We start from the raw sequence: 25,290 nt of genomic DNA, 5'->3' as shown, positions 1-25,290 counted from the left end.
AGGGGAACTTTAGTGCACTTTGCACTCACTTTTCAGGGTCTTGGGGAGGGTTATTTTGCTAACTCTCACTATTTTCTAATAGTCCCAGCGACCCTCTACAAGGTCACATAGGTTTGGGGTCCATTCGTGGTTTGCATTCCACTTTTGGAGTATATGGTTTGTGTTGCCCCTATCCCTATGTTTCCCCATTGCATCCTATTGTAACTATACATTGTTTGCACTGTTTTCTAAGACTATACTGCATATTTTTGCTATTGTGTATATATATCTTGCGTATATTTCCTATCCTCTCACTGAGGGTACACTCTAAGATACTTTGGCATATTGTCATAAAAATAAAGTACCTTTATTTTTAGTATAACTGTGTATTGTGTTTTCTTGTGATATTGTGCATATGACACTAAGTGGTACTGTAGTAGCTTCACACGTCTCCTAGTTCAGCCTAAGCTGCTCTGCTAAGCTACCATTATCTATCAGCCTATGCTGCTAGACACCCTATACACTAATAAGGGATAACTGGGCCTGGTGCAAGGTGCAAGTACCCCTTGGTACTCACTACAAGCCAGTCCAGCCTCCTACATTGGTTGTGCAGTGGTGGGATAAGTGCTTGAGACTACTTACCACTCTTGTCATTGTACTTTTCATAAGAGAAAAATATACAAAACAAGGTCAGTGTATATACACATAGCCAAAAAGTTTTGCATTTCCTCTTTTCACTCTTTTCTAAGTGCTGAAAAGTACTTCTAACTTTCTAAAAAGTTCTAAAAAGTTTAAAAAGTTTTTTTCTCTGTCTTTCTAAAAGCTCTGACAAACTTTTTATCTTTTACTATCACTTTTACTCTCTCTAAAAATGTCTGGCACAGGCCAAAATGTTGATCTGTCCAAACTTGCATATGACAACCTTAGCTGGAAAAGAGCAAGGAGTCTCTGTATAGAGAGAGGTTTGAGTGTAGGGAAGAATCCTTCCTTGGAACTGTTACTTAACATGCTTAGAGAACAGGATAAGGCCATAGGTGCCTCATCTGTTGAAAAAGTACCTAATAGTTCTCAATCTGATTCAGGGACTCCCCCAGGAAAAGATTCAGGAAAGAAACTTCCTAGCCTGCCCATTACTAGACAGTCTAGCATAGTTGGTAATGATGATGAACCACACCATACAAATAGTGTTGTCTCACATCATAGCAAAAGCATTTATTCTCACCATACTGGTAGTAATGTTTCTGTTAACCAAGCTGTTAGGGTGGCTTCTGTAAGGGACAGGTCTCCTTCTGTTCATTCCCATCATACCTCTGTATCTAGGAATGTCCCTCCCACCAACCCTGATGACAGAATGTTAGAGAGGGAACTCAATAAGTTGAGGGTGGAACAAACCAGACTGAAGCTTAAAAAGCAACAGCTGGATTTGGATAGACAGTCTTTTGAACTAGAGAAGGAAAGACAGAAGTTGGGTTTAGAAACCCATGGTGGCAGCAGCAGTATTCCCCATAGTCATCCTGCAAAAGAGCATGATTCCAGGAATCTGCACAAGATAGTTCCCCCTTATAAGGAGGGGGATGACATTAACAAGTGGTTTGCTGCACTTGAGAGGGCCTGTGTTGTACAGGATGTCCCTCAAAGGCAGTGGGCTGCTATCCTATGGCTATCATTTAGTGGAAAAGGTAGGGATAGGCTCCTTACTGTGAAAGAAAATGATGCTAATAATTTCCAAGTTCTTAAGAATGCACTCCTGGATGGTTATGGCTTAACCACTGAACAGTACAGGATAAAGTTCAGAGAGACCAAAAAGGAGTCTTCACAAGACTGGGTTGATTTCATTGACCATTCAGTGAAGGCCTTGGAGGGGTGGTTACATGGCAGTAAAGTTACTGATTATGAAAGCCTGTATAACACAATCCTGAGAGAGCATATACTTAATAATTGTGTGTCTGATTTGTTGCACCAGTACCTGGTAGACTCTGATCTGACCTCTCCCCAAGAATTGGGAAAGAAGGCAGACAAATGGGTCAGAACAAGGGTGAACAGAAAAGTTCATACAGGGGGTGACAAAGATGGCAATAAGAAGAAAGATGGTGACAAATCTCAAGATAAGCATGGGGATAAGGGTAAAACCAAAGATCCCACTTCAAATCTTAAACACTCTTCAGAGGGTGGGGATAAAACAAATTCTTCCTCTTCTTCCCAACCTGCACACATTAAAAAGCCTTGGTGCTTTGTGTGTAAAAACAGAGGCCATAGGCCAGGGGATAAGTCCTGTCCAGGTAAACCCCCTGAGCCTACCACCACTAATACATCAAGCTCTAGTGCCCCTAGCAGTAGTGGTACTAGTGGTGGGACTGCTGGCAACAGTTAAGCAAAGGGTGTAGTTGGGTTCACTTATGGGTCCATCATAGAAACTGGGGTAGTCAGTCCCAAGACAGTTTCTGTCACACCTAGTGGCATTGGCCTTGCCACACTGGCTGCTTGTCCCCTTTCAATGGATAAGTACAGGCAGACAGTTTCAATAAATGGTGTTGAGGCCTTGGCCTACAGGGACACAGGTGCCAGTATCACTTTGGTGACTGAAAACCTAGTGCACCCTGATCAACACATCATTGGACAACAGTATAAGATTATTGATGTCCATAACTCCACTAAGTTTCTTCCCTTAGCTATAATTCAGTTTAGTTGGGGTGGAGTTACTGGCCCTAAGCAGGTGGTGGTATCACCTAGCTTACCTGTAGACTGTCTCTTAGGTAATGACCTAGAGGCCTCAGGTTGGGCTGATGTAGAGTTCTATGCCCATGCAGCCATGCTGGGCATCCCTGAGGAATTGTTCCCTCTCATTTCTACTGAAATGAAAAAGCAAAGGAGAGAAGGCCTGAAAACTCAGGATCCCTCTCCATCAACAGGTAAAAAGGGTATCACAGTATCCCCTAACCACCCTACCATTCAGGATACCATTCCTGTGGTGGGAGAAACCTCTCCTGGGGTGGCACCTGTTCCAAGGGAATCATCAGTTGGCAAAACTGTACTCCCTGAGGTAGAAGTACCTCTCTGTGGGATAACTAACATTGGTGAGAAAAAGAGCACCATTTTAGTTAACATGGAGCATCCCTCCAACCCTCCCAGAGAAACTTTAGTGCAGAAACCCTGCACTGCCTCACAACACTTAGGACAGCATCCCTGCCCTAGTGTGGAGCTCATAGGACAGCATCCCTGCCCTGCTCCAACTCAAGAGAAACAGCATCCCTGTTCTCTCTTCCAGCCATATGGACAAAGTTTTTGCCCAGCTATGGCTTTTCTGAGACAGCATCCCTGTCTGGCATTTCCATCACTACAAATAGGTTCAGTGGACAATTCCCACTGCTCTAAACTAAAACTTACTGATAGAAACTCTGAAAATACATCTTCACATTGTTGCTTAGCTAAAAAACTTCAAACAGGGTGGTTTACATCCCCACAGGGAAGTAACCATATAGTGGATGATAAAGGGAGTAACCAGTCTATTGCAGAGCTACTCTCTACTTATCACAACTTAGACAATAAAGTCTCAACTGGCCAAGGTTAGCCTTATTGTCCTTCGTTTGGGGGGGGGTTGTGTGAGAAAGTAGCCTCTTTCTAGCCTTGTTACCCCCACTTTGGGCCTGTTTGTGAGTGTATGTCAGGGTGTTTTCACTGTCTCACTGGGATCCTGCCAGCCAGGGCCCAGTGCTCATAGTGAAAACCTTATGTTTTCAGTATGTTTGTTATGTGTCACTGGGACCCTGCTAGTCAGGGCCCCAGTGCTCATAAGTTTGTGGCCTATATGTATGTGTTACCTGTGTGGTGCCTAACTGTCTCACTGAGGCTCTGTTAACCAGAACCTCAGTGGTTATGCTCTCTCATTTATTTCCAAATTGTCACTAACAGGCTAGTGACCAATTTTACCAATTTACATTGGCTTACTGGAACACCCTTATAATTCCCTAGTATATGGTACTGAGGTACCCAGGGTATTGGGGTTCCAGGAGATCCCTATGGGCTGCAGCATTTCTTTTGCCACCCATATGGAGCTCTGACAATTCTTACACAGGCCTGCCACTGCAGCCTGAGTGAAATAACGTCCACGTTATTTCACAGCCATTTTACACTGCACTTAAGTAACTTATAAGTCACCTATATGTCTAACCTTTACCTGGTAAAGGTTAGGTGCAAAGTTACTTAGTGTGAGGGCACCCTGGCACTAGCCAAGGTGCCCCCACATTGTTCAGAGCCAATTCCCTGAACTTTGTGAGTGCGGGGACACCATTACACGCGTGCACTACATATAGGTCACTACCTATATGTAGCTTCACAATGGTAACTCTGAATATGGCCATGTAACATGTCTATGATCATGGAATTGCCCCCTCTATACCATCCTGGCATAGTTGGCACAATCCCATGATCCCAGTGGTCTGTAGCACAGACCCTGGTACTGCCAAACTGCCCTTCCTGGGGTTTCACTGCAGCTGCTGCTGCTGCCAACCCCTCAGACAGGCATCTGCCCTCCTGGGGTCCAGCCAGGCCTGGCCCAGGATGGCAGAACAAAGAACTTCCTCTGAGAGAGGGTGTGACACCCTCTCCCTATGGAAAATGGTGTGAAGGCAGGGGAGGAGTAGCCTCCCCCAGCCTCTGGAAATGCTTTGTTGGGCACAGAGGTGCCCAATTCTGCATAAGCCAGTCTACACCGGTTCAGGGACCCCTTAGCCCCTGCTCTGGCGCAAAACTGGACAAAGGAAAGGGGAGTGACCACTCCCCTGACCTGCACCTCCCCTGGGAGGTGTCCAGAGCTCCTCCAGTGTGCTCCAGACCTCTGCCATCTTGGAAACAGAGGTGCTGCTGGCACACTGGACTGCTCTGAGTGGCCAGTGCCACCAGGTGACGTCAGAGACTCCTTGTGATAGGCTCCTTCAGGTGTTGCTAGCCTATCCTCTCTCCTAGGTAGCCAAACCCTCTTTTCTGGCTATTTAGGGTCTCTGTCTCTGGGGAAACTTCAGATAACGAATGCAAGAGCTCATCCGAGTTCCTCTGCATCTCTCTCTTCACCTTCTGATAAGGAATCGACTGCTGACCGCGCTGGAAGCCTGCAAACCTGCAACATAGTAGCAAAGACGACTACTGCAACTCTGTAACGCTGATCCTGCTGCCTTCTCGACTGTTTTCCTGCTTGTGCATGCTGTGGGGGTAGTCTGCCTCCTCTCTGCACCAGAAGCTCCGAAGAAATCTCCTGTGGGTCGACGGAATCTTCCCCCTGCAACCGCAGGCACCAAAAAGCTGCATTACCGGTCCCTTGGGTCTCCTCTCAGCACGACGAGCGAGGTCCCTCGAATCCAGCAACTCTGTCCAAGTGACCCCCACAGTCCAGTGACTCTTCAGTCCAAGTTTGGTGGAGGCAAGTCCTTGCCTCACCTCACTGGGCTGCATTGCTGGGAACCGCGACTTTGCAGCTACTCCGGCCCCTGTGCACTTCCGGCGGAAATCCTTTGTGCACAGCCAAGCCTGGGTCCACGGCACTCTAACCTGCATTGCACGACTTTCTAAGTTGGTCTCCGGCGACGTGGGACTCCTTTGTGCAACTTCGGCGAGCACAGTTTCACGCATCCTTGTAGTGCCTGTTTCTGGCATTTCTCCGGGTGCTACCTGCTTCAGTGAGGGCTCTTTGTCTTGCTCGACGTCCCCTCTCTCTTCAGGTCCAATTTGCGACCTCCTGGTCCCTCCTGGACCTCAGCAGCGTCCAAAAACGCCAAACACATTATTTGCAACTAGCAAGGTTTGTTGGCGTCCTTTCAGCGGGAAAACACTTCTGCACGACTCTCCACGGCGAGCGAAATCCGTCCTCCAAAGGGAAAGTCTCTAGCCCTTTTCGTTCCTGCAGAAACCTCAGCTTCTTCTGTCCAGTAGAAGCTTCTTTGCACCCGCAGCTGGCATTTCCTGGGCATCTGCCCATCTCCGACTTGCTTGTGACTTTTGGACTTGGTCCCCTTGTTCCACAGGTACCCTAGATTGGAAATCCACAGTTGTTGCATTGCTGGTTTGTGTCTTTCCTGCATTATTCCTCTAACACGACTTCTTTGTCCTTAGGGGAACTTTAGTGCACTTTGCACTCACTTTTCAGGGTCTTGGGGAGGGTTATTTTGCTAACTCTCACTATTTTCTAATAGTCCCAGCGACCCTCTACAAGGTCACATAGGTTTGGGGTCCATTCGTGGTTCGCATTCCACTTTTGGAGTATATGGTTTGTGTTGCCCCTATCCCTATGTTTCCCCATTGCATCCTATTGTAACTATACATTGTTTGCACTGTTTTCTAAGACTATACTGCATATTTTTGCTATTGTGTATATATATCTTGCGTATATTTCCTATCCTCTCACTGAGGGTACACTCTAAGATACTTTGGCATATTGTCATAAAAATAAAGTACCTTTATTTTTAGTATAACTATGTATTGTGTTTTCTTGTGATATTGTGCATATGACACTAAGTAGTACTGTAGTAGCTTCACACGTCTCCTAGTTCAGCCTAAGCTGCTCTGCTAAGCTACCATTATCTATCAGCCTATGCTGCTAGACACCCTATCCACTAATAAGGGATAACTGGGCCTGGTGCAAGGTGCAAGTACCCCTTGGTACTCACTACAAGCCAGTCCAGCCTCCTACACTCTCTCTTCAGTAGCACTCGCTTCTGCAGCTCTCACTTCTGCAGCTCTCCCTCCGGCACCACTCCCTCCAGCAGCTCTCCCTTCAGCAGCACTCCCTTCAGAAGCACTACCTTCTGCAGCACTCTCTTCAGTAGCACTCCCTTCTGCAGCTCTCCCTCCAGCAGCACTCCCTTCAGAAGATCTCCCTTCTGCAGCTCTCCCTCCATCAGGTCTCCTTTCAGCAGTTCTCCCTTCAGCGGCACTCCCTTCAGCAGCACTCCCTTCCGCATCATTCCCTTCTACAGCACTCCCTTCAGCAGCTGTTCGTTCAGCAGCACTCCCGTCAACAGCACTCCCTTCAACAGCACTCCCTTCTTCAGCACTCCCTTCAGCAGCTCTCCCTTCTTCAGCACTCTCTTCACCAGATCTCCTTTCTGCAGCACTCCCTTCAGAAGCACTCCTTTCAGCAGCACCCCCTTCCGCAGGACCTCCTTCAGCAGCACTCCCTTTTGCAGCTCTTCCTTCAGCAGCACTTTCTCCAGCAGCACTCCCTTCAGCAGCTCTCCCTTCAGCAGCACCCCTTCAACAGCTGTCCCTTCAGCAGCACTCCCTTCTGCAGCACCCCCTTCAGCAGTGCCCCCTTCTGCAGCTCTCCCTTCAGCAGCTCTCCCTTCAGCAACTCTCCCTCCAACAGCACTCCCTTCAGAAGCACTCCCTTCAACAGCTCTCCCTTCAGCAGCACCCCTCCAGCAGCACTCCCTTCCACAGCTCTCTTCAGCAGCACTCCCTTCAGCAGCAGTCTCTTCAACAGCACCCCCTTCAGCATCACCCCCTTCTGCAGCTCTCCCATCACCAGCTCTCCCTTCAGCAACTCTCCCTCCAACAGCACTCCCTTCAGCAGCACTCCCCTCAGTAGCACTCCCTTCAGCTGCATTTCCTTCACCTGCACTCCCTTCAGCAGCACTCCCTTCTGCAGCTCTTCCTCCAACAGGTCTCCCTTCAGCAGCACCCCCTTCAGCAGTACTCACTTCTGTAGCACCCCCTTCAGCAGCACTCCCTTCAGCAGAACTCCCTTCTGCAGCTCTCTCTTCAGTAGCACTCGCTTCTGCAGCTCTCACTTCTGCAGCTCTCCCTCCAGCACCACTCCCTCCAGCAGCACTCCCTTCAGTAGCACTCCCTTCAGCAGCTCTCCCTTCAGCAGCACTCCCTTCAGAAGCACTACCTTCTGCAGCACTCTCTTCAGTAACACTCCCTTCTGCAGCTCTACCTCCAGCAGCACTCCCTTCAGCAGATCTCCCTTCTGCAGCTCTCCCTCTAGCAGCACTCCCTTCAGCAGCTCTCCCTTCAGCAGCACTCCCTTCAGCAGCACTGCCTTCTGCAGCACTCCCTTCTGCAGCTCTCTCTTCAGTAGCACTCACTTCTGCAGCTCTCCCTTCTGCAGCATTCCCTTCAGCAGCAACCCCTTCAGCAGATCTCCATTCACCAGCACTCCCTTTAGCAGCACTCCCTTTAGCAGCACCCCCTTCTGCAGCACTCTCTCAAGCAACACTCCCTTCTACAGCTCTCCCTTCTACAGCTCTCCCTTCAGCAGCACTCCCTTCAGTAGCACTCCCTTTTGCAGTACTCCCTTCAGCAGCACCCCCTTCAGCAGCACTCCATTCAGCAGCTCTCTCTTCAGCCGCACTCCCTTCAGCAGCACACCCTTCCCTTTAGTAGCACTCCCTTCTGCAGCACCCCCTTCTGCAGCACTCTCTTCAGCAGCACTCCCTTCAGCAGCACTTCCTTCTGCAGCTCTTGCTTCAGTAGCACTCCCTTCAGCAGCACTCTCTTCAGCAGCACTCCCTCTCAGCAGCTCTCCCTTCAGCAGCATTCCCTTCAGTAGCACTCCCTTCTGCAGCACCTCATCCTGCAGCACTCTCTTCAGCAGCACTCCTTTCAGCAGCAATTCCTTCAGCAGCTCTCGCTTCAGTAGCACTCCCTTCAGCAGCACTCTCTTCAGCAGCACTCCCTTCAGCTGCACTCCCTTCAGCAGAACTCTCTTCAGCAGCACTCCCTTCAAACAATAACAACTATCTTTGCCAGTACTGTATATTGTCTATCAACTGTGGGTGAGAAATTCGCATAGAAGACTAAATGTAAAAAAATGAACCGCACATTATGTGGTGTGGAGTAACATAAATAATACTTACATGATGATAAGATCTTCAGGAAAGCAGGGAATAGTTGATTAAGTGTATCGTCCACAAATTCACAGTCTCGTAGAAGATACCTCTCGATCAACTTTCGTGCATCAAATAACTTGTCGTACATTTCCTTCAGACTCATGCCAGAGGCCATGTTCTCAGCTGTGCAGCTCTCCTGCCTTCAGTGCTTGTAGTCTGTGCTCACACAATATCTGCAAGAAATCTACATTGTAAATGATATCCATAAGAAATCTGCACTATAAAGGATATTTACTGGAAATCTACATTGTAAATTATATCTACTAGGAATTTACATTGTAAATGAGATCTACAAGAAATCAACATTAAATAGTGTTAGACCTGACAGCCTTAGGGTGCTCCTTCCCCAACCTTTGCCTGTCTCCCTCCCCTTTTTGGACATTGTTTTTGCTGGTTTTAGGACTCTGCACACTTTACCACTGATAACCAGTGCTAAAGTGCAAATGCTCTCTCCCTTAAACATGGTAACATTGGATCATACCGAATTGGCATATTTGATCTACTTGTAAGTCCCCAGTAAAGTGCACTAGATGTGCCCAGGGCCTGTAAATTAAATGCTACTATTGGGCCTGCAGAACTGGTTGTGCCACCCACTTAAGTATCCCCTTAGGCATGTCTCAGGCCTGCCATTGCAAGGCCTATGTGCGCAGTTTCACTGCCACTTCGACTTGACATTTAAAAGTACTTTCCAAGCCTTAAACTCCCCTTTTTCTACATATAAGTCACCTCTAAGGTAGGCCCTAGGTAACCCAGCGGGCAGGGTGCTATGTGGGTAAAAGGCAGGACATACATCTGTGTGTTTTATATGTCCTGGTAGTGGAAAACTCCTAAATTTGTTTTCCACTGCTCTGAGTCCTGCTCCTTTCCTAGGCTAAAATCAGGGCCAACCTCATATACTGTTTGAGTGGTAGATTCTGATCTGAAAGGAGTAACAAGGTCATATTTAGTATGGCCAGAATGGTAATAGAACATCCTGCTTATTGGTGAGGTTGGATTTTATATTACTATTTTAGAAATGCCACTTTTAGAAAGTGAGCATTTCTCTGCACTTAAAATTCTTCTGTGCCTTTCAGCCTGTCTTCAATGCACATCTGGGCTGGGCTGGTTGGCAGCTCCCTTGTGCATTTCACCCAGACAAGCACAAACACAGGATGCTCAGTCACACTTGAACACATCTGCATACTGAATGGGTCTTCCTGAGCTGGAAGGGTGGCGGGGCTCAACCCTTACATTTCAAAGGCTAGTGGCCTGCCCTCACACAAGGGACTGCCATACCCCATACAGGGACCCTAGCAGACTGAAAGGGGACCTTGGGCACTTCAAAATCACTTTTTGTCATCTCCCCCACTTCAAAGTCACTTTTGAGTATATAAACTGGGTCCCTGACCCTACCAACTCAGACAATTCCTGAGACAGACACTCAGAACGAGATCCTGCAACCTGCCAAGAGAAGCTGCCTGGCTGGCCAAAGGACTCACCTGGACTGCTTTGCTGTGAAGGACTGCTGCCTTGCTGTTGCCCTGCTGCCTTACTGGCCTCTGCTGAGAAGTGCTCTTTAAGGACTTGGATTGAGCTTATCTCCTGTTTCCTGAAGTCTCAGGGCCAAAAAGACTTCTCTTCAAAGGAACTCCTTGTGTGGTGAAAATTGACTCACAGCCTGCCAGGCAGTGAAATAATATCTGCATCACCACTCCTGAATAACGCAGCCTGGCTCCCTAAGTGGAGATTGACGCAGCACCAGCGTTGCGACCAGAACTTCGATGCACAGCCCACCGGATCGACACATTGCAAGCCGGAACGACACCCTAACTTCCTGCGGGCAGAATCGATGCAGCACCTGCCGTGCGACAGAAACTCCACTGCTTCGCCCCCCAGATCGATGCAGCACCTGTGACTTCGTCCAGCATGCCCAGGCTTTCCACGCATCGTCCCTGGGCGTCAAAAGAATCCACATCGTAAAGAGGATTTATGCCTGCAAGCCGGAATTCGATGCATAGTCCTTGCCGCGTGGGAAAGAATTGACACATTGTCTTTGTGCGCCTAAAAATCCGACACAAACCCTTTGTTTTCCACGCATCTCCTCATCTGTGGTCTCCCTGTATGTAATTTTGACGCATACCAGGTACTTTGTGCACACAGGAGACACTTGTTGCTTTTTAAAGACTTAAGACTCTTCATATCATTGCAAAAGTGATATTTCAACTTGTACTTATCAAATCTTGATCTTCTTCGTTTTGACCTTAATTCAATCAGACAAATATCTTATGTTTTTCTAAACCTGTGTGGTGCATTTTTGTTGTGTTTTCACTGCTTTTGCATGATTTATTGCACACTTTACACATTGCCTTCTAAGTTAAGCCTGACTGTTCAGTGCCAAGCTACCAGATGGTGGGCACAGGATAATTTGGATTATGTGTGACTTCCCCTGACTAGGACTGTGGTGCCTGCTTAGAGAAGGGTGTATACCTCTGCCAACTAGAGACCCCATTTCTAACATATAGGATATTTACTAGAAATCTCGAAGAAGTCTAGATTGCAAATTATATCTAAAAGAAATCTACATTAGAAATGTACATTGTAAATTATATATATTAGAAATGTACATTGTAAATGAGATCTACAAAAATTTTACAGAATAAATGATCCTCTAACAGATAGTATGCTGTTCACATACCGATGTCACTTCAGCGCTAATCCAACCCCACTTTTAAATTTGGGGTCCCCTTTTGCTCTTCCTTAAAAATTCATGGAACTTGCCTCACCTGGACTTGCACCTCTTGACTCCTGTAGAGGCCATGCGGGTACTGGGCACTGATTGTGTACCCAAGAACTTTGGCCATGCTGGTACTGGGCACCAATTGTGTACCCAAGAGCTTTAGCTAAAGTCCCTAGCAATGGTGTAATGCAAGGGATGGGCATTCTTCCGGCCAGTAATGAATTTCTGATTGTCTCAGTGTAGGAAGGTAGCCTCTTTTTAGCCTTGTTACCCCCACTTTTGGCCTGTTTGTGAGTATATGTCAGGGTGTTTTTACTGTCTCACTGGCATCCTCCTAGCCAGGGCCCGGTGCTCATAGTGAAAACCCTATGTTGTCAGTGTGTTTGTTGCGTGTCACTGGGACCCTGATAGCCAGGACCCCAGTGCTCATACGTTTGTGGCCTATATGTGTTCCCTGCGTGGTGCCTAACTGTATCACTGAGGCTCTGCTAACCAGAACATCAATGTTTATTCTCTCTCTGCTTTTTAAAATTGTCACTGCAGGCTAGTGACTAATTATACCAATTCTCTTGGCACACTGGTACACCCATATAATTCCTTTGTATATGGTACTATGTACCCAGGGTACTGGGGTTCCAGGAGATCCCTATGGGTTGCAGAATTTCTTTTGCCACCCATAGGGAGCTCAGACAATTCTTACACAGGACTGCCATTGCAGCCTGAGTGAAATAACATCCACGTTATTTCACAGCCATTTGTCACTGCACATAAGTAACTTATGTCACCTATATATGTCTAACCCTCACTTGGTGAAGGTTGGGTGCCAAGTTACTTAGTGTGTGGGCACCCTGGCACTAGCCAAGGTGCCCCCACATCGTTCAGGGCAAATTCCCCGGACTTTGTGAGTGCTGGGACACCATTACATGTGTGCACCAAGGGTAGGTCGCTCCCCCTGCCGCTGCAGCTCCTCCAAGTTCCCGAGTTCCTGTGTTCCTGAGACCCACCTAACTGTAAGTACCCCCCTCCTCCCAGCCCCTCGCCCTGCCCCGCGCCACTCACCTTCTCTCCTGCTCCTGCTTCTTTTCCTCCTCTCTGTCTCTTCCTCCTCGCTCCCCCTCTGCAATCTTCTTCTGTGTTCTTCTGTTCTTCTCTTCTGTTCTTCTGTTCTTCCCTTCTGTTCTTCTGTGTTCTTCCGGTCTTCTGTGTTCTTCTTCTCGGTTCTTCTGTGTTCTTCTGTGTTCTTCTGTGTTCTTCTCTGTTCTTCTGTGTTCTTCTCTGTTCTTCTGCTCTTCCGATCTTCTGTGCTTCTGTCTTCTGTTCTTCTGTTCTTCTGTCTTCTGCTCTTCCGGTCTTCTGTTCTTCTGTCTTCTGTTCTTCTGTCCTCTGTTCTCCTGTCTTCGGCTCTTCTACCTCCTCCGTCTTCTTCCCCCGAGTCTGCCCTCCTGCTCCTTCCTCATCCCCCTCCCTCACTCGCCTCCCCCTCTCTCACCCCTAGCTAACCCGTTCGCTATCTACCTCCCTCACTCCTCCTATCTTCCTATCTCTCTAGCTCCCTATCTCACTATCTAACTCCCCCACTCTCCACCTCCTCCTACCTACCTATCTGTCTATCTATCTATTTCCCTATCTATCGACTTCTCTATCTATTTTCTCTATCTATTTCTCTATCTCTCCCCCCCTCCCGCCACCCCCTCTACTACCTATCTCCCTATCCTCTCACTCTACCTCTCTCCCTCACCCACCTCTACAACCCCCCCTCCCCTATCTTCACAACCCTACTCCTATCTCTCTCCCTAATCTCCAAACCTCCTAACACTCACCCTCCTCCACCCTAAACCCCCTCCCCCAGCTCCTCTCACTCTACCTGTCCCCCCCCTCCCTCGCGCTTTCCCGCCGCGACCTCCTGCACGCCCCCGCCCCCCAGCTCCCATTCGCCCCCAGCTGACCCCTCCCCCCCCCTCCTACCTCTTATGGCGGCCGCTGCGCGACAGTGGTAGCGACCCTTGACCCAAGGGTAGGTCGCTCCCCCTGCCGCTGCAGCTCCTCCAAGTTCCCGAGTTCCTGTGTTCCTGAGACCCACCTAACTGTAAGTACCCCCCTCCTCCCAGCCCCTCGCCCTGCCCCGCGCCACTCACCTTCTCTCCTGCTCCTGCTTCTTTTCCTCCTCTCTGTCTCTTCCTCCTCGCTCCCCCTCTGCAATCTTCTTCTGTGTTCTTCTGTTCTTCTCTTCTGTTCTTCCCTTCTGTTCTTCTGTGTTCTTCCGGTCTTCTGTCTTCTTCTTCTCGGTTCTTCTGTGTTCTTCTCTGTTCTTCTGTGTTCTTCTCTGTTCTTCTGCTCTTCCGATCTTCTGTGCTTCTGTCTTCTGTTCTTCTGTTCTTCTGTCTTCTGCTCTTCCGGTCTTCTGTTCTTCTGTCTTCTGTTCTTCTGTCCTCTGTTCTCCTGTCTTCGGCTCTTCTACCTCCTCCGTCTTCTTCCCCCGAGCCTGCCCTCCTGCTCCTTCCTCATCCCCCTCCCTCACTCGCCTCCCCCTCTCTAACCCCTAGCTAACCCGTTCGCTATCTACCTCCCTCACTCCTCCTATCTTCCTATCTCTCTAGCTCCCTATCTCACTATCTAACTCTCCACCTCCTCCTACCTACCTATCTGTCTATCTATCTATTTCCCTATCTATCGACTTCTCTATCTATTTTCTCTATCTATTTCTCTATCTCTCCCCCCCTCCCGCCACCCCCTCTACTACCTATCTCCCTATCCTCTCACTCTACCTCTCTCCCTCACCCACCTCTACAACCCCCCCTCCCCTATCTTCACAACCCTACTCCTATCTCTCTCCCTAATCTCCAAACCTCCTAACACTCACCCTCCTCCACCCTAAACCCCCTCCCCCAGCTCCTCTCACTCTACCTGTCCCCCCCCCTCCCTCGCGCTTTCCCGCCGCGACCTCCTGCACGCCCCCGCCCCCCAGCTCCCATTCGCCCCCAGCTGACCCCTCCCCCCCCCTCCTACCTCTTATGGCGGCCGCTGCGCGACTGCGCAGCGGGCGCGCGCAGCGGGCACGCCGCTGGCGCGCCGGAGGCGCGCCAGAGGCAAGCCCGTCTGCGCCCGTCCGCGCCTGGCCCGCGCCCAGCGCCACGACCCCTGGTCCCCAGCTCCCCCAAGCCCCGCTGATCCGCTACGACCCCACCACCCTCCACGCCCTCAACCCAGGGCGCTCCAAAACCTGCTTCCTAGCTCACCCCAAACGCACCCATGGACCCTTCGCCTGCAACTCCTGCAAACGCATCTTCCACCACGCAACTACCACGACCACAAGCCCACGCGCCATCAACCACCTCAAGTGCATCCTGGTCAACGCTCGTTCCGTCCACAAGCACGCCGTTGAACTTTGGGACCTCCTGGACTCCACAGCCCCGGACGTCGCCTTCATCACGGAGACATGGATGAACGCCTCCTCTGCTCCAGACATCGCTACCCGCCATCCCCGAAGGCTACAAGATCTCCAGAAAAGACCGCACCAACCAAGTAGGAGGAGGTGTCGCCATCATCTTCAAAGACTCCATCAGCGTCACCACCTCCACCGAAGACCCCCCCCTCGCCGCTGAACACCTGCATTTTCAGATTCGCACCGACCCAAGGACCACCCTCAGAGGATCCCTCGTCTACCGTCCTCCCGGACCTCGCGCCTCTTTCAGCGACGCCATCGCCGACTTCATCTCCCCGCACGCCCTCGCCTCACCGGACTACATCCTCCTAGGCGACCTCAACTTCCATCTGGAACAAAACAACGACCCCAACACCACCACCCTGCTCGACAACCTCGCCAACCTCGGCCTCAAACAACTGGTGAACACCGCCACCCACATCGCCGGACACACGCTCGACCCTATCTTCTCCGCCAGCAAACACGTCTTCTTCAGCCACACCTCTGCCCTACACTGGACCGACAACAGCTGCGTCCACTTCACATTCCGACGCGAGACCTCCCACCTCCGCACTCAACCCATCCCTCGTCGACAATGGAACAAGATCCCTGAAGAGCAACTCTTCTCCGCTCTCGCCGCCAACCAACCCACCCTCACCACCGACCCCAACGACGCAGCTCTCAACCTCACAAACTGGATCTCCAACTGCGCTGACAACCTTGCTCCCCTCAAACGCACGCATCGACAGACCAACACCAAAAAACCTCTCTGGTTCTCTGACACCCTCAAAGAATCAAAGAAAACTTGTCGTGCCCTTGAGAAGGCCTGGCGCAAGGACCACACCGCTGACAACATGACCGCCCTCAAGAACGCTACACGCGAACACCACCACCTGATCCGCACTGCCAAAAGGAACTTTTTCACCGACAGACTAGACAAAAACAGCCACAACAGCAGAGAACTCTTCAGCATCGTCAAAGAGTTCTCCAACCCCAGCGCCAGCGCCAACGCCGTCACGCCCTCACAGGATTTGTGCGAATCCCTCGCCACTTTCTTCCATCGCAAGATCAGCGACCTCCACGACAGCTTCGGACACCAGACCCAACCATACACCACTGAACCCGCTTCCCCGGACATCACCCTCAACAACTGGACCCACATCAACACGGAAGAAACCAAATCCATCATGAACTCTATCCACTCCGGCGCCCCTTCGGACCCCTGCCCGCACTTCATCTTTAACAAAGCCGACGACATCATCGCCCCGCACCTCCAGACCGTCATCAACTCTTCTTTTTCTTCTGCTACCTTCCCCGAATGCTGGAAGCACGCTGAAGTCAACGCCCTACTAAAGAAACCTACGGCTGACCCAAGCGACCTGAAAAACTTCCGCCCCATCTCTCTTCTACCTTTCCCAGCCAAGGTAATAGAAAAGACCGTCAACAAACAGCTGACCACCTTCCTGGAAGACAACAACCTGCTCGACCCTTCACAAACCGGATTCCGAACCAACCACAGCACGGAAACCGCCCTCATCTCAGTCACAGACGACATCAGAACCCTGATGGACAACGGTGAAACAGTCGCCCTCATTCTCCTCGACCTCTCGGCTGCCTTTGACACCGTCTGTCACTGCACCCTAATCACCCGCCTACGCTCCACCGGGATCCAAGGCCAGGCCCTGGACTGGATCGCCTCCTTCCTCGCTAACCGCTCCCAAAGAGTTTACCTCCCTCCGTTTCGCTCAGAACCCACCAAGATCATCTGCGGCGTACCTCAAGGCTCATCGCTCAGCCCGACACTCTTCAATGTCTACATGAGCCCCCTCGCCGACATCGTACGCAAGCACGACATCATCATCACCTCCTACGCCGACGACACCCAACTTGTACTCTCCCTCACCAAGGACCCCGCCAGCGCCAAGACCAACCTACAAGAGGGTATGAAGGACGTCGCAGATTGGATGAGGCTCAGCCGCCTAAAGCTGAACTCTGAAAAAACGGAAGTCCTCATCCTCGGCAACACCCCGTCCGCCTGGGACGACTCCTGGTGGCCCACGGCCCTCGGCACCGCACCGACCCCCGCAGACCACGCCCGCAACCTCGGCTTCATCTTGGACCCTCTTCTCACCATGACCAAGCAAGTCAACGCCGTGTCCTCCGCCTGCTTCCTCACTCTCCGCATGCTCCGCAAGATCTTCCGCTGGATCCCCGCCGACACCAGAAAAACCGTGACCCACGCCCTTGTCACGAGTCGCCTGGACTACGGCAACACCCTCTACGCCGGGACCACCGCCAAACTCCAAAACCGCCTGCAACGCATCCAAAACGCCTCGGCCCGCCTCATCCTCGACGTACCCCGCAACAGCCACATCTCCGCACACCTGAGACACCTGCATTGGCTCCCAGTCAGCAAAAGGATCACCTTCCGTCTTCTCACCCACGCACACAAAGCCCTCCACAACAAGGGACCGGAATACCTCAACAGACGCCTCAGCTTCTACGTCCCCACCCGCCCCCTCCGCTCCGCTGGCCTCGCACTTGCTGCCGTCCCTCGCACCCGCCGCTCCACGGCGGGTGGGAGATCTTTCTCCTTCCTGGCGGCCAAGACCTGGAACTCCCTCCCCACCAGCCTCAGGACCACCCAGGACCACTCCGCTTTCCGGAGACTCCTAAAGACTTGGCTGTTCGAGCAGCGATAACCCCCCCTTTCCCCCCTAGCGCCTTGAGACCCGCACGGGTGAGTAGCGCGCTTTATAAATGTTAATGATTTGATTTGATTTGCACTATACATAGGTCACTTCCTATGTATAGCGTCACAATGGTAATTCCGAACATGGCCATGTAACACGTCTAAGATTGTGATATTGTCACCCCAATACCATTCTGGGATTGGGGTGAAAATTCCATGATCCCCCGGGTCTCTAGCACAGAACCCGGGTACTGCCAAACTGCCTTTCCGGGGTTTCCACTGCAGCTGCTGCTGCTGACAACCCCTCAGACAGGATTCTGCCCTCCTGGGGTCTAGGCAGCCCAGTCCCAGAAAGGCAGAACAAAGGATTTCCTCTGAGATAGGGTGTAACACCCTCTCCCTTTGGAAATAGGTGTGAAGGCTGGGGAGGAGTAGCCTCCCCCAGCCTCTGGAAATGCTTTGATGGGCACAGATGGTGCCCATCTCTGCATAAGCCAGTCTACACCGGTTCAGGGATCCCCCAGCCCTGCTCTGGTGCGAAACTGGACAAAGGAAAGGGGAGTGACCACTCCCCTGACCAGTACCTCCCCTGGGAGGTGCCCAGAGCTCCTCCAGTGTGTCCCAGACCTCTGCCATCTCAGTGTTGGGGGCACACTGGACTGCTCTGAGTGGCCAGTGCCAGCAGGTGACGTCAGAGACGCCCTCTGATAGGCTCTTACCTCTCTTGGTAGCCAAATCTCCTTTCTTGGTAGCCAAACCTCCTTTTCTGGCTATTTAGGGTCTCTCCTCTGGGGAATTCTTCAGATAATGAATGCAGGAGCCCACCAGAGTTCCTCTGCACTTCCCTCTTCGACTTCTGCCAAGGATCGACTGCTGACTGCTCCAGGACGCATGAAAAACCGCAACAAAGTAGCAAGACGACTACTGCAACATTGTAGCGCCTCATCCTGACGGCTTTCTCAACTGTTTCCTGGTGGTGCATGCTCTGAGGGCTGTCTGCCTTCACCCTACACTGGAAGCCAAGAAGAAATCTCCTGTGAGTCGACGGAATCTTCCCCCTGCTACCGCAGGCACCAAACTTCTGCATCACTGGTCCTCTGGGTCCCCTCTCATCTTGACGAGCATGGTCCCTGGAACACAGGAGCTGGATACAAGTGACCCCCGATAGTCCAGTAGTCCTTCTGTCCAAATTTGGTGGCGGTAAGTCCTTTTATCCCCACTCCAGACAGTAATCCTGTGTACTGGGTGATCTGCAGCTGCTAGGGCTTCTGTGCACTTTTGCAAGGATTCCTTTGTGCACAGCTCAGCCCAGGTCCCCAGCACTCTGTCCTGCATTGCTCAACTCGCTGAGTTGACCACTGGCTTCATGGGACCCTCTTTTGTTGTGTTGCGACAACTGCCATGCTCAGATTTCTTGAATGCCTGTTCAAGTGCTTCTGCGGGTTCTGCCTGCTTCCACATGGGCTCTTTCTGCTGCTGAGCACCCCCTCTGTCTCCTCCTCCAAGTGGCGACCGCCCGGTCCTTTCTGGGCCCGGGCAGTACCTATTATCTTCAACTGTGACTCTTGCAGCTAGCAAGGCTTTTTTGCAATCTTTCTGCGTGGAAATAACTTTGCATCCTCCAGCACACCGTTGGACATCTTCTGACCGAAGAAGAAGTTCCTGGCACCTTCCTTTGTTGCAGAATCTTTGGCTTCTTCCACCCAGAGGAATCCCTATTGCACCTTCATCTGGGGTTTAGTGGGCTCCTGCCCCCCCTGGATACTTGCGTGACTCTTGGACTTGGTCCCCTTCCTTTATAGTTCCTCAGGTACAGGAATCTATCTTCATTGCTTTGCAGTCAGTTGTTGCCTTTGCAGATTCCCCTAGGGACCATGCTCGTCAAGATGAGAGGGGACCCAGAGGACCAGTGATGCAGAAGTTTGGTGCCTGCGGTAGCAGGGGGAAGATTCCGTCGACTCACAGGAGATTTCTTCTTGGCTTCCAGTGTAGGGTGAAGGCAGACAGCCCTCAGAGCATGCACCATCAGGAAACAGTTGAGAAAGACGGCAGGATTAGGCACTACAATGTTGCTTGTAGTCTTCTTGCTACTTTGTTGCAGTTTTGCAGGCATCCTGGAGCAGTCAGCGGTAGATCCTTGGCAGAAGTCGAAGAGGGAGATGCAGAGGAACTCTGGTGAGCTCTTGCATTCATTATCTGAAGAGGAACTCACATGAGAGACCATAAATAGACATCAGAGGAGGAATGGCTACCTAACCAGGTAAGAGCCTATCAGGAGGGGTCTCTGACGTCACCTGCTGGCACTGGCCACTCAGAGGCCTTCATTGTGCCCTCACACCTCTCCATTCAAGATTGCAGAGGTCTGGGACACACTGGAGGAGCTCTGGACACCACCCCTGGGGTCACTCCCCTTCCCTTTGTCCAGTTTCGCACCAGAGCAGGGGTTTGGGGATCCCTGAACAGGTGTAGACTGGTTTATGGAAGGATTCCCAGAGGCCAGGAGAGGCTACTCCTCTCAGGCCCTTAACACCTATTTCCAAAGGGAGAGGGTGTAACACCCTCTCTCAGAGGAAATCCTTTGTTCTGCCTTCCTGGGACTCGGCTGCCCAGACCCCAGGAGGGCAGAAACCTGTCAGAGGGTTGGCAGCAGCGGTAGCTGCATAGAAAACCTAAGAGAGTTAGTTTTTGCAGTACCCAGGGTCCATGCTGGAGCCCCGGGGATGCATGGGATTGGCACCCCGGTACCATATTTGGCATGGGGAGACAGTTCCATGATCTTAGACATGTTACATGTCCATATTCGGAGTTACCATTGAGAAGCTACATATAGGTATTGACCTATATGTAGTGCACGCATGTAATGGTATCCCCGCACTCACAAAGTTCGGGGAATTTGCTCTGAACAATGTGGGGGCACCTTGGCTGGTGCCAGGGTGCCCTCACACTTAGTAACTTTGCACCTAACCTTCACCCTTCACCCAAGTGAGGGTTAGACATATAGGGCCTGATTATGACCCTGGCGGACGGCGGAGGCCGTCCGCCAAGGTACCGCCGCTGAATGACCGCACCGCGGTCAAAAGACCGCGGCGGCCATTTAGACATTTCCTCTGGGCCGGCGGGCGCTCTCCAAAAGAGCGCCCGCCGGCCCAGAGGAAATGCCCCTGCAACGAGGACGCCGGCTCAGAATTGAGCCGGCGGAGTTGCAGGGGTGCGACGGGTGCAGTTGCACCCGTCGCGTATTTCAGTGTCTGCTTAGCAGACACTGAAATACTTTGCGGGGCCCTCTTACGGGGGCCCCTGCCGTGCCCATGCCATTGGCTTGGGCACGGCAGGGGGCCCCAGGGGCCCCGCGGCACCCCCTACCGCCATCCTGTTCCTGGCGGGCGGTAGGGGGTGTCAGAAGCTGCGCCGCCATGGGGGATTCTAAGGGCAGTGGGGAGACCGCCGGTTTGCCTCTTCTGACCGCGGCCGAACCGTCGCGGTCAGAATGCCCTGCGGGGCACCGCCGGCCTGTCGGCGGTGCTCCCGCCGACCCTGGCCCCGGCGGTCTTAGACCGCCGGGGTCAGAATGACCCCCATAGTTGACTTATAAGTTACTTAAGTGCAGTGTAAAATGGCTGTGAAATAACGTGGACGTTATTTCACTCAGACTGCAGTGGCAGTCCTGTGTAAGAATTGTCTGAGCTCCCTATGGGTGGCAAAAGAAATGCTGGAGCCCATAGGGATCTCCTGGAACCCCAATACCCTGCGTACCGAAGTACCATATACTAGCGAATTATAAGGGTGTTCCAGTGTGCCAATCAGAATTGGTGAAAATGGTCACTAGCCTGCAGTGACAATTTTAAAAGCAGAGAGAGCACAAACACTGAGGTTCTGGTTCGCAGAGCCTCAGTGACACAGTTAGGCACCACACAAGGAACACATATAGGCCACAAACTATGAGCACTGGGGTCCTGGCTAGCAGGATCCCAGTGACACATATAAAACACACTGACAAAATAGGGTTTCCACTATGAGCAATGGGGTCCTGGCTAGTAGGATCCCAGTGAGACAGTAAAAATACCCTGACATATACTCACAAACAGGCCAAAAGTAGGGGTACCAAGGCTAGAAAGAGGCTACCTTCCTACACCTATGGGTTCCAAGAGCCAATGACGATGTACGCCGGTGGTGACGGTACGCACCGCCGTGGACGTGACTGCCATTTTCTAGCTGTTCACTCACTTGATACCAGACCTTCAACAGGAGAGGACCTACACTGCAAGTGCTGCTGTGACCTCAGTCTGGAAGCGGCAATGGCTCGAGTGTCTGGGGAAAGGGCCCCTGCCTTCAGTGTGGAGGAGTTGGAGAAGTTAGTGGATGGGGTCCTCCCCCAGTACACGCTACTCTAAGGTCCTCCAGACAAACAGGTGAGTAAGCTGTGAGCATGATACGTGGGACATGAATGTATGGAGTGGTGTGGCTGGTAGATACATGTTGGGGGGAGGGCCTGAGGTCTGCATGTGAGGATGGTGAGTGTATGTGTGTCAGGGCATGGGTGGGAACTGGTGGGCAATCAGTATGACAAACCGGATAAGGTAGTAAGTTATTTTCTTACTTTACCTTTCCTCTAGGTCAGCGCCCACCAGAAGAATGGTGTTTGGCGTGCCATCGCCAAGGAAGTAGGGACTCTGGGGGTCTATCATAGACGGAGCACCCACTGCCGCAAAAGAAGGGAGGACCTGCACCGCTGGAGCAAGAGGATGGTGGAGGCCCAGCTGGGGATGGCCTCTGAACATGGAAGGGGTGCCCGTCGAACCATGACCCCCCTAATGTTCTGGATCCTGGCGGTGGCCTACCCAGAGTTGTATGGGCGTTTGAGGGCATCACAGCAGCCACAAGGGGGTGAGTACAGTCTCATTCAGCTAACTCTGCGCGCTTTATGAGGTGTCTGGGTGGGGGATGTGGACTTTGGGTTCCCCTATGCCAGGGCGAACTTGGTAGGGTAGGTCCCTTGTTAGGCAGGCTCTGTAGCACTCCAACGCTAATAATGGTAGTGGCCATCTACAACCAGTCAGGCTCCTGTGGGTTCCAGGTATGCAGCAAATTAGTTTAGGCATAGTCCCCCATGGGCAGGTGATTTCCCTACGTACAGTTAGCTCATGGCCTAGTGCATAGGGCTGCTCCCTGTGTGTTGTGTCCGCCAACATTAGTGGTGATGCTGGCATTGACCATGTGTCTCCTTTGTCTTTCCCCCCCTTTTTGTTTTGTCACCCTGTCCTTGTGTGCATTAGCATCATCTGGCGGAGGAGCAGTGGCACCACAGCAGGAGGGAGTGCAACGCACATGGCCCAGGAGGGTGAATGTACGGAGTCTGAAGGCACCAGTGGGACGGAGGGTGAGAGGGAGCTCCACGACGGGGACAGGAGGGCACACCAGCGACAGTGACAGCTACTCCTCCTCTGATGGGAGCTCCCTTGTGGAGGTGGGCACCCCCCCACCAGCAACCCCTCCCAGCAGCCCCTCAGCATGTTTCCCATGACCGCTGACCCAGGAGGGTGGGCATCTCCTTCGCCCCAGGCTTCTCAGGCCCTGCCCCAGCCAGCCCTGCTGCCCTGAGTGAGGAGGCTATTGAACTCCAGAGATCTCTCACTGTTGGGCAGTCCACCATTTTGAATGCCACCCATGGTGTCGAGAGGCATTTGCTGCAAACAAATGCATACCTGGAGGGAATTCATTCTGGCGTGGCAGCCCAACAGAGAGCATTTCAGGCTCTGGCCTCAGCACTGATGGCAGCCATTGTCCCTGTGTCTAGCTTCCCCCCTCCATCTTCCTCTACCCAGTCCAATCCCCTCAACCCCAGCCTATCCCAAGCACACCTTCAGACCAGCATTCACCCAAATCAACAAACAAAAGTTGCTCAGGCAAACATAAGCACCACACATCTCACAGACACTCACACAAGTACCATCCCCATGCAGCCACACCAACATCCATTACCTCCACTGTGTCCCCCTCCTCCACGTCCTCCACCTCCCTCCCAGTCTCATCTCCACTCACACCTGCATGCACTACATCCTCAGCCACTACCTCCACCACCAGCACGCCCTTCACTACACACCGCTCACGTGCAATCACCACCCCCACTACCATTCACACGTCCTCTGTTTCCTCTCCCAGTGTATCTGTGAGCCCTCCTGCCAAAGTACACAAACTCCGGCACACACCCACTCAACAGCCATTCACCTCACAATAGCCTCCAACCCATGCACCTTCACCCAAACTCAGCAGACGTACAACGCCTACAACCACTGCCTCTTCCTCCACTCCCAAACCCCCTCCATCTTCCCGTCCCAGTGCGTGTAAAAAACTTTTCCTGGCTTCCATTGACCTCTTCTCTAAACCTCCCCGTCCTTCCCCTAGAGCCAGGTTGTCTAGAGCCCAGACCAGCACCTCAGCCACCAAGTCGTCGTCCACTGTCGTTCCTGCAAGTCCGGGAGGATCAAAGGGGGCACCCATCAGTGCTCCCAGTGTACCACCTACTGAAGCCAAGGACCACCCAATTCCGCCACCTGCCAAAGTAAAGAAGGGGCCAGCATGCAGAGGAGAAGAGCCGCACCACCCACCCAGCAAGGCCTCATCCAGAACCAAAGAGGACAGTGCCAAGGTCCCAGCAGCCACTTCCAAGGTGGGGAACGGACAAAAGAGCAAATCAAAGTCACCTCAGCGCACGGAGCCTCCGGGTGACGGACTGGTGACCCCCATTTCTCAAGACAGCCCAGCAACCTGTACCACGGTGAGCACCGCCGCAATGACCGCCACCTGCACTGCCACCTGCACCGCCACTTGTACCGCCATCTGCACCACTACCTGCACAACAGCTGCGGCTACTACAGTCATCAGCCTCATCCCCAGTGGGCAGCCTTCCGAGGCTGCAGGAGATGGCCTGGTGTCTCCCTCAGCTACTACAGACACCTGCACCACAGGCAGCACCGGCTGCATCTCCGCCGCAGACACTGCCGCAGCCCCTGCCACCTGCGACGCGACGTGCCCAGGCAGTGTCACTACAGCAGACATCAGCACCATCCCCAGTGGGCAGCCGTCCGAGGCTGCAGGAGACATCCCGGACTCTGCACACATTACATGAGGCACCACCACCAGCACTGGCACTACCAGCAGTTTGCGGCCTAAGTCTGCGCAATGTGGAGTGTGACTCTGCCTCCATGGAGTATCATGCTACCTGTTACCGGAAAATCTCGTGGCTCAGACACACAGGTGAGGGAATGGGAACTGCCACACTTCAAGTGCAGCATCACTGCCCACCAAGCCCCCTCCAGAACCAGTGGAAAAAGGCATCCACTACCCAGTCCTTAGCAGGATGAAGCACTCTGGGCACCAAGCCCCCTCCAGAACCAGTGGAGAAAGGCATCCACTAACCCAGTTCTTAGCAAGATGAAGTGCCCTCGGCATGAAGCCCCCTCCAGAACCAGTGGAGAAAGGCATCCACTAACCCAGTCCTTAGCAGGAAGAAGCATCTGGGCACCAAGCCCCCTCCAGAACTAGTGGAGAAAGGCATCCACTAACCCAGTTCTTAGCAGGATGAACCCAGTCCTTAGCAGGA

The 25,290-nt window shown here is 52.0% G+C and overlaps 1 protein-coding gene across 1 annotated transcript in view; it reads right to left on the bottom strand.

Annotated features, from left to right (window-relative positions):
* LOC138258092 (nicotinamide N-methyltransferase-like) overlaps nucleotides 1-9,038 on the bottom strand; it is a 40,713-nt gene extending 31,675 nt beyond the window's left edge. Inside the window, exon 1 of the mRNA XM_069205917.1 lies at nucleotides 8,829-9,038. Coding sequence (XP_069062018.1) covers nucleotides 8,829-8,976 — 148 coding nt within the window. The 5' untranslated portion in view covers nucleotides 8,977-9,038. The remainder of the gene's footprint in view (nucleotides 1-8,828) is intronic.
* Between the last annotated feature and the right edge of the window lie 16,252 nt (nucleotides 9,039-25,290).

This window comes from Pleurodeles waltl, chromosome 2_1, assembly GCF_031143425.1.
Source record: "Pleurodeles waltl isolate 20211129_DDA chromosome 2_1, aPleWal1.hap1.20221129, whole genome shotgun sequence".
In the NCBI taxonomy this organism is placed as follows: Eukaryota; Metazoa; Chordata; class Amphibia; order Caudata; family Salamandridae; genus Pleurodeles; species Pleurodeles waltl.
This window is presented reverse-complemented; position numbering and strand designations above follow the sequence as displayed.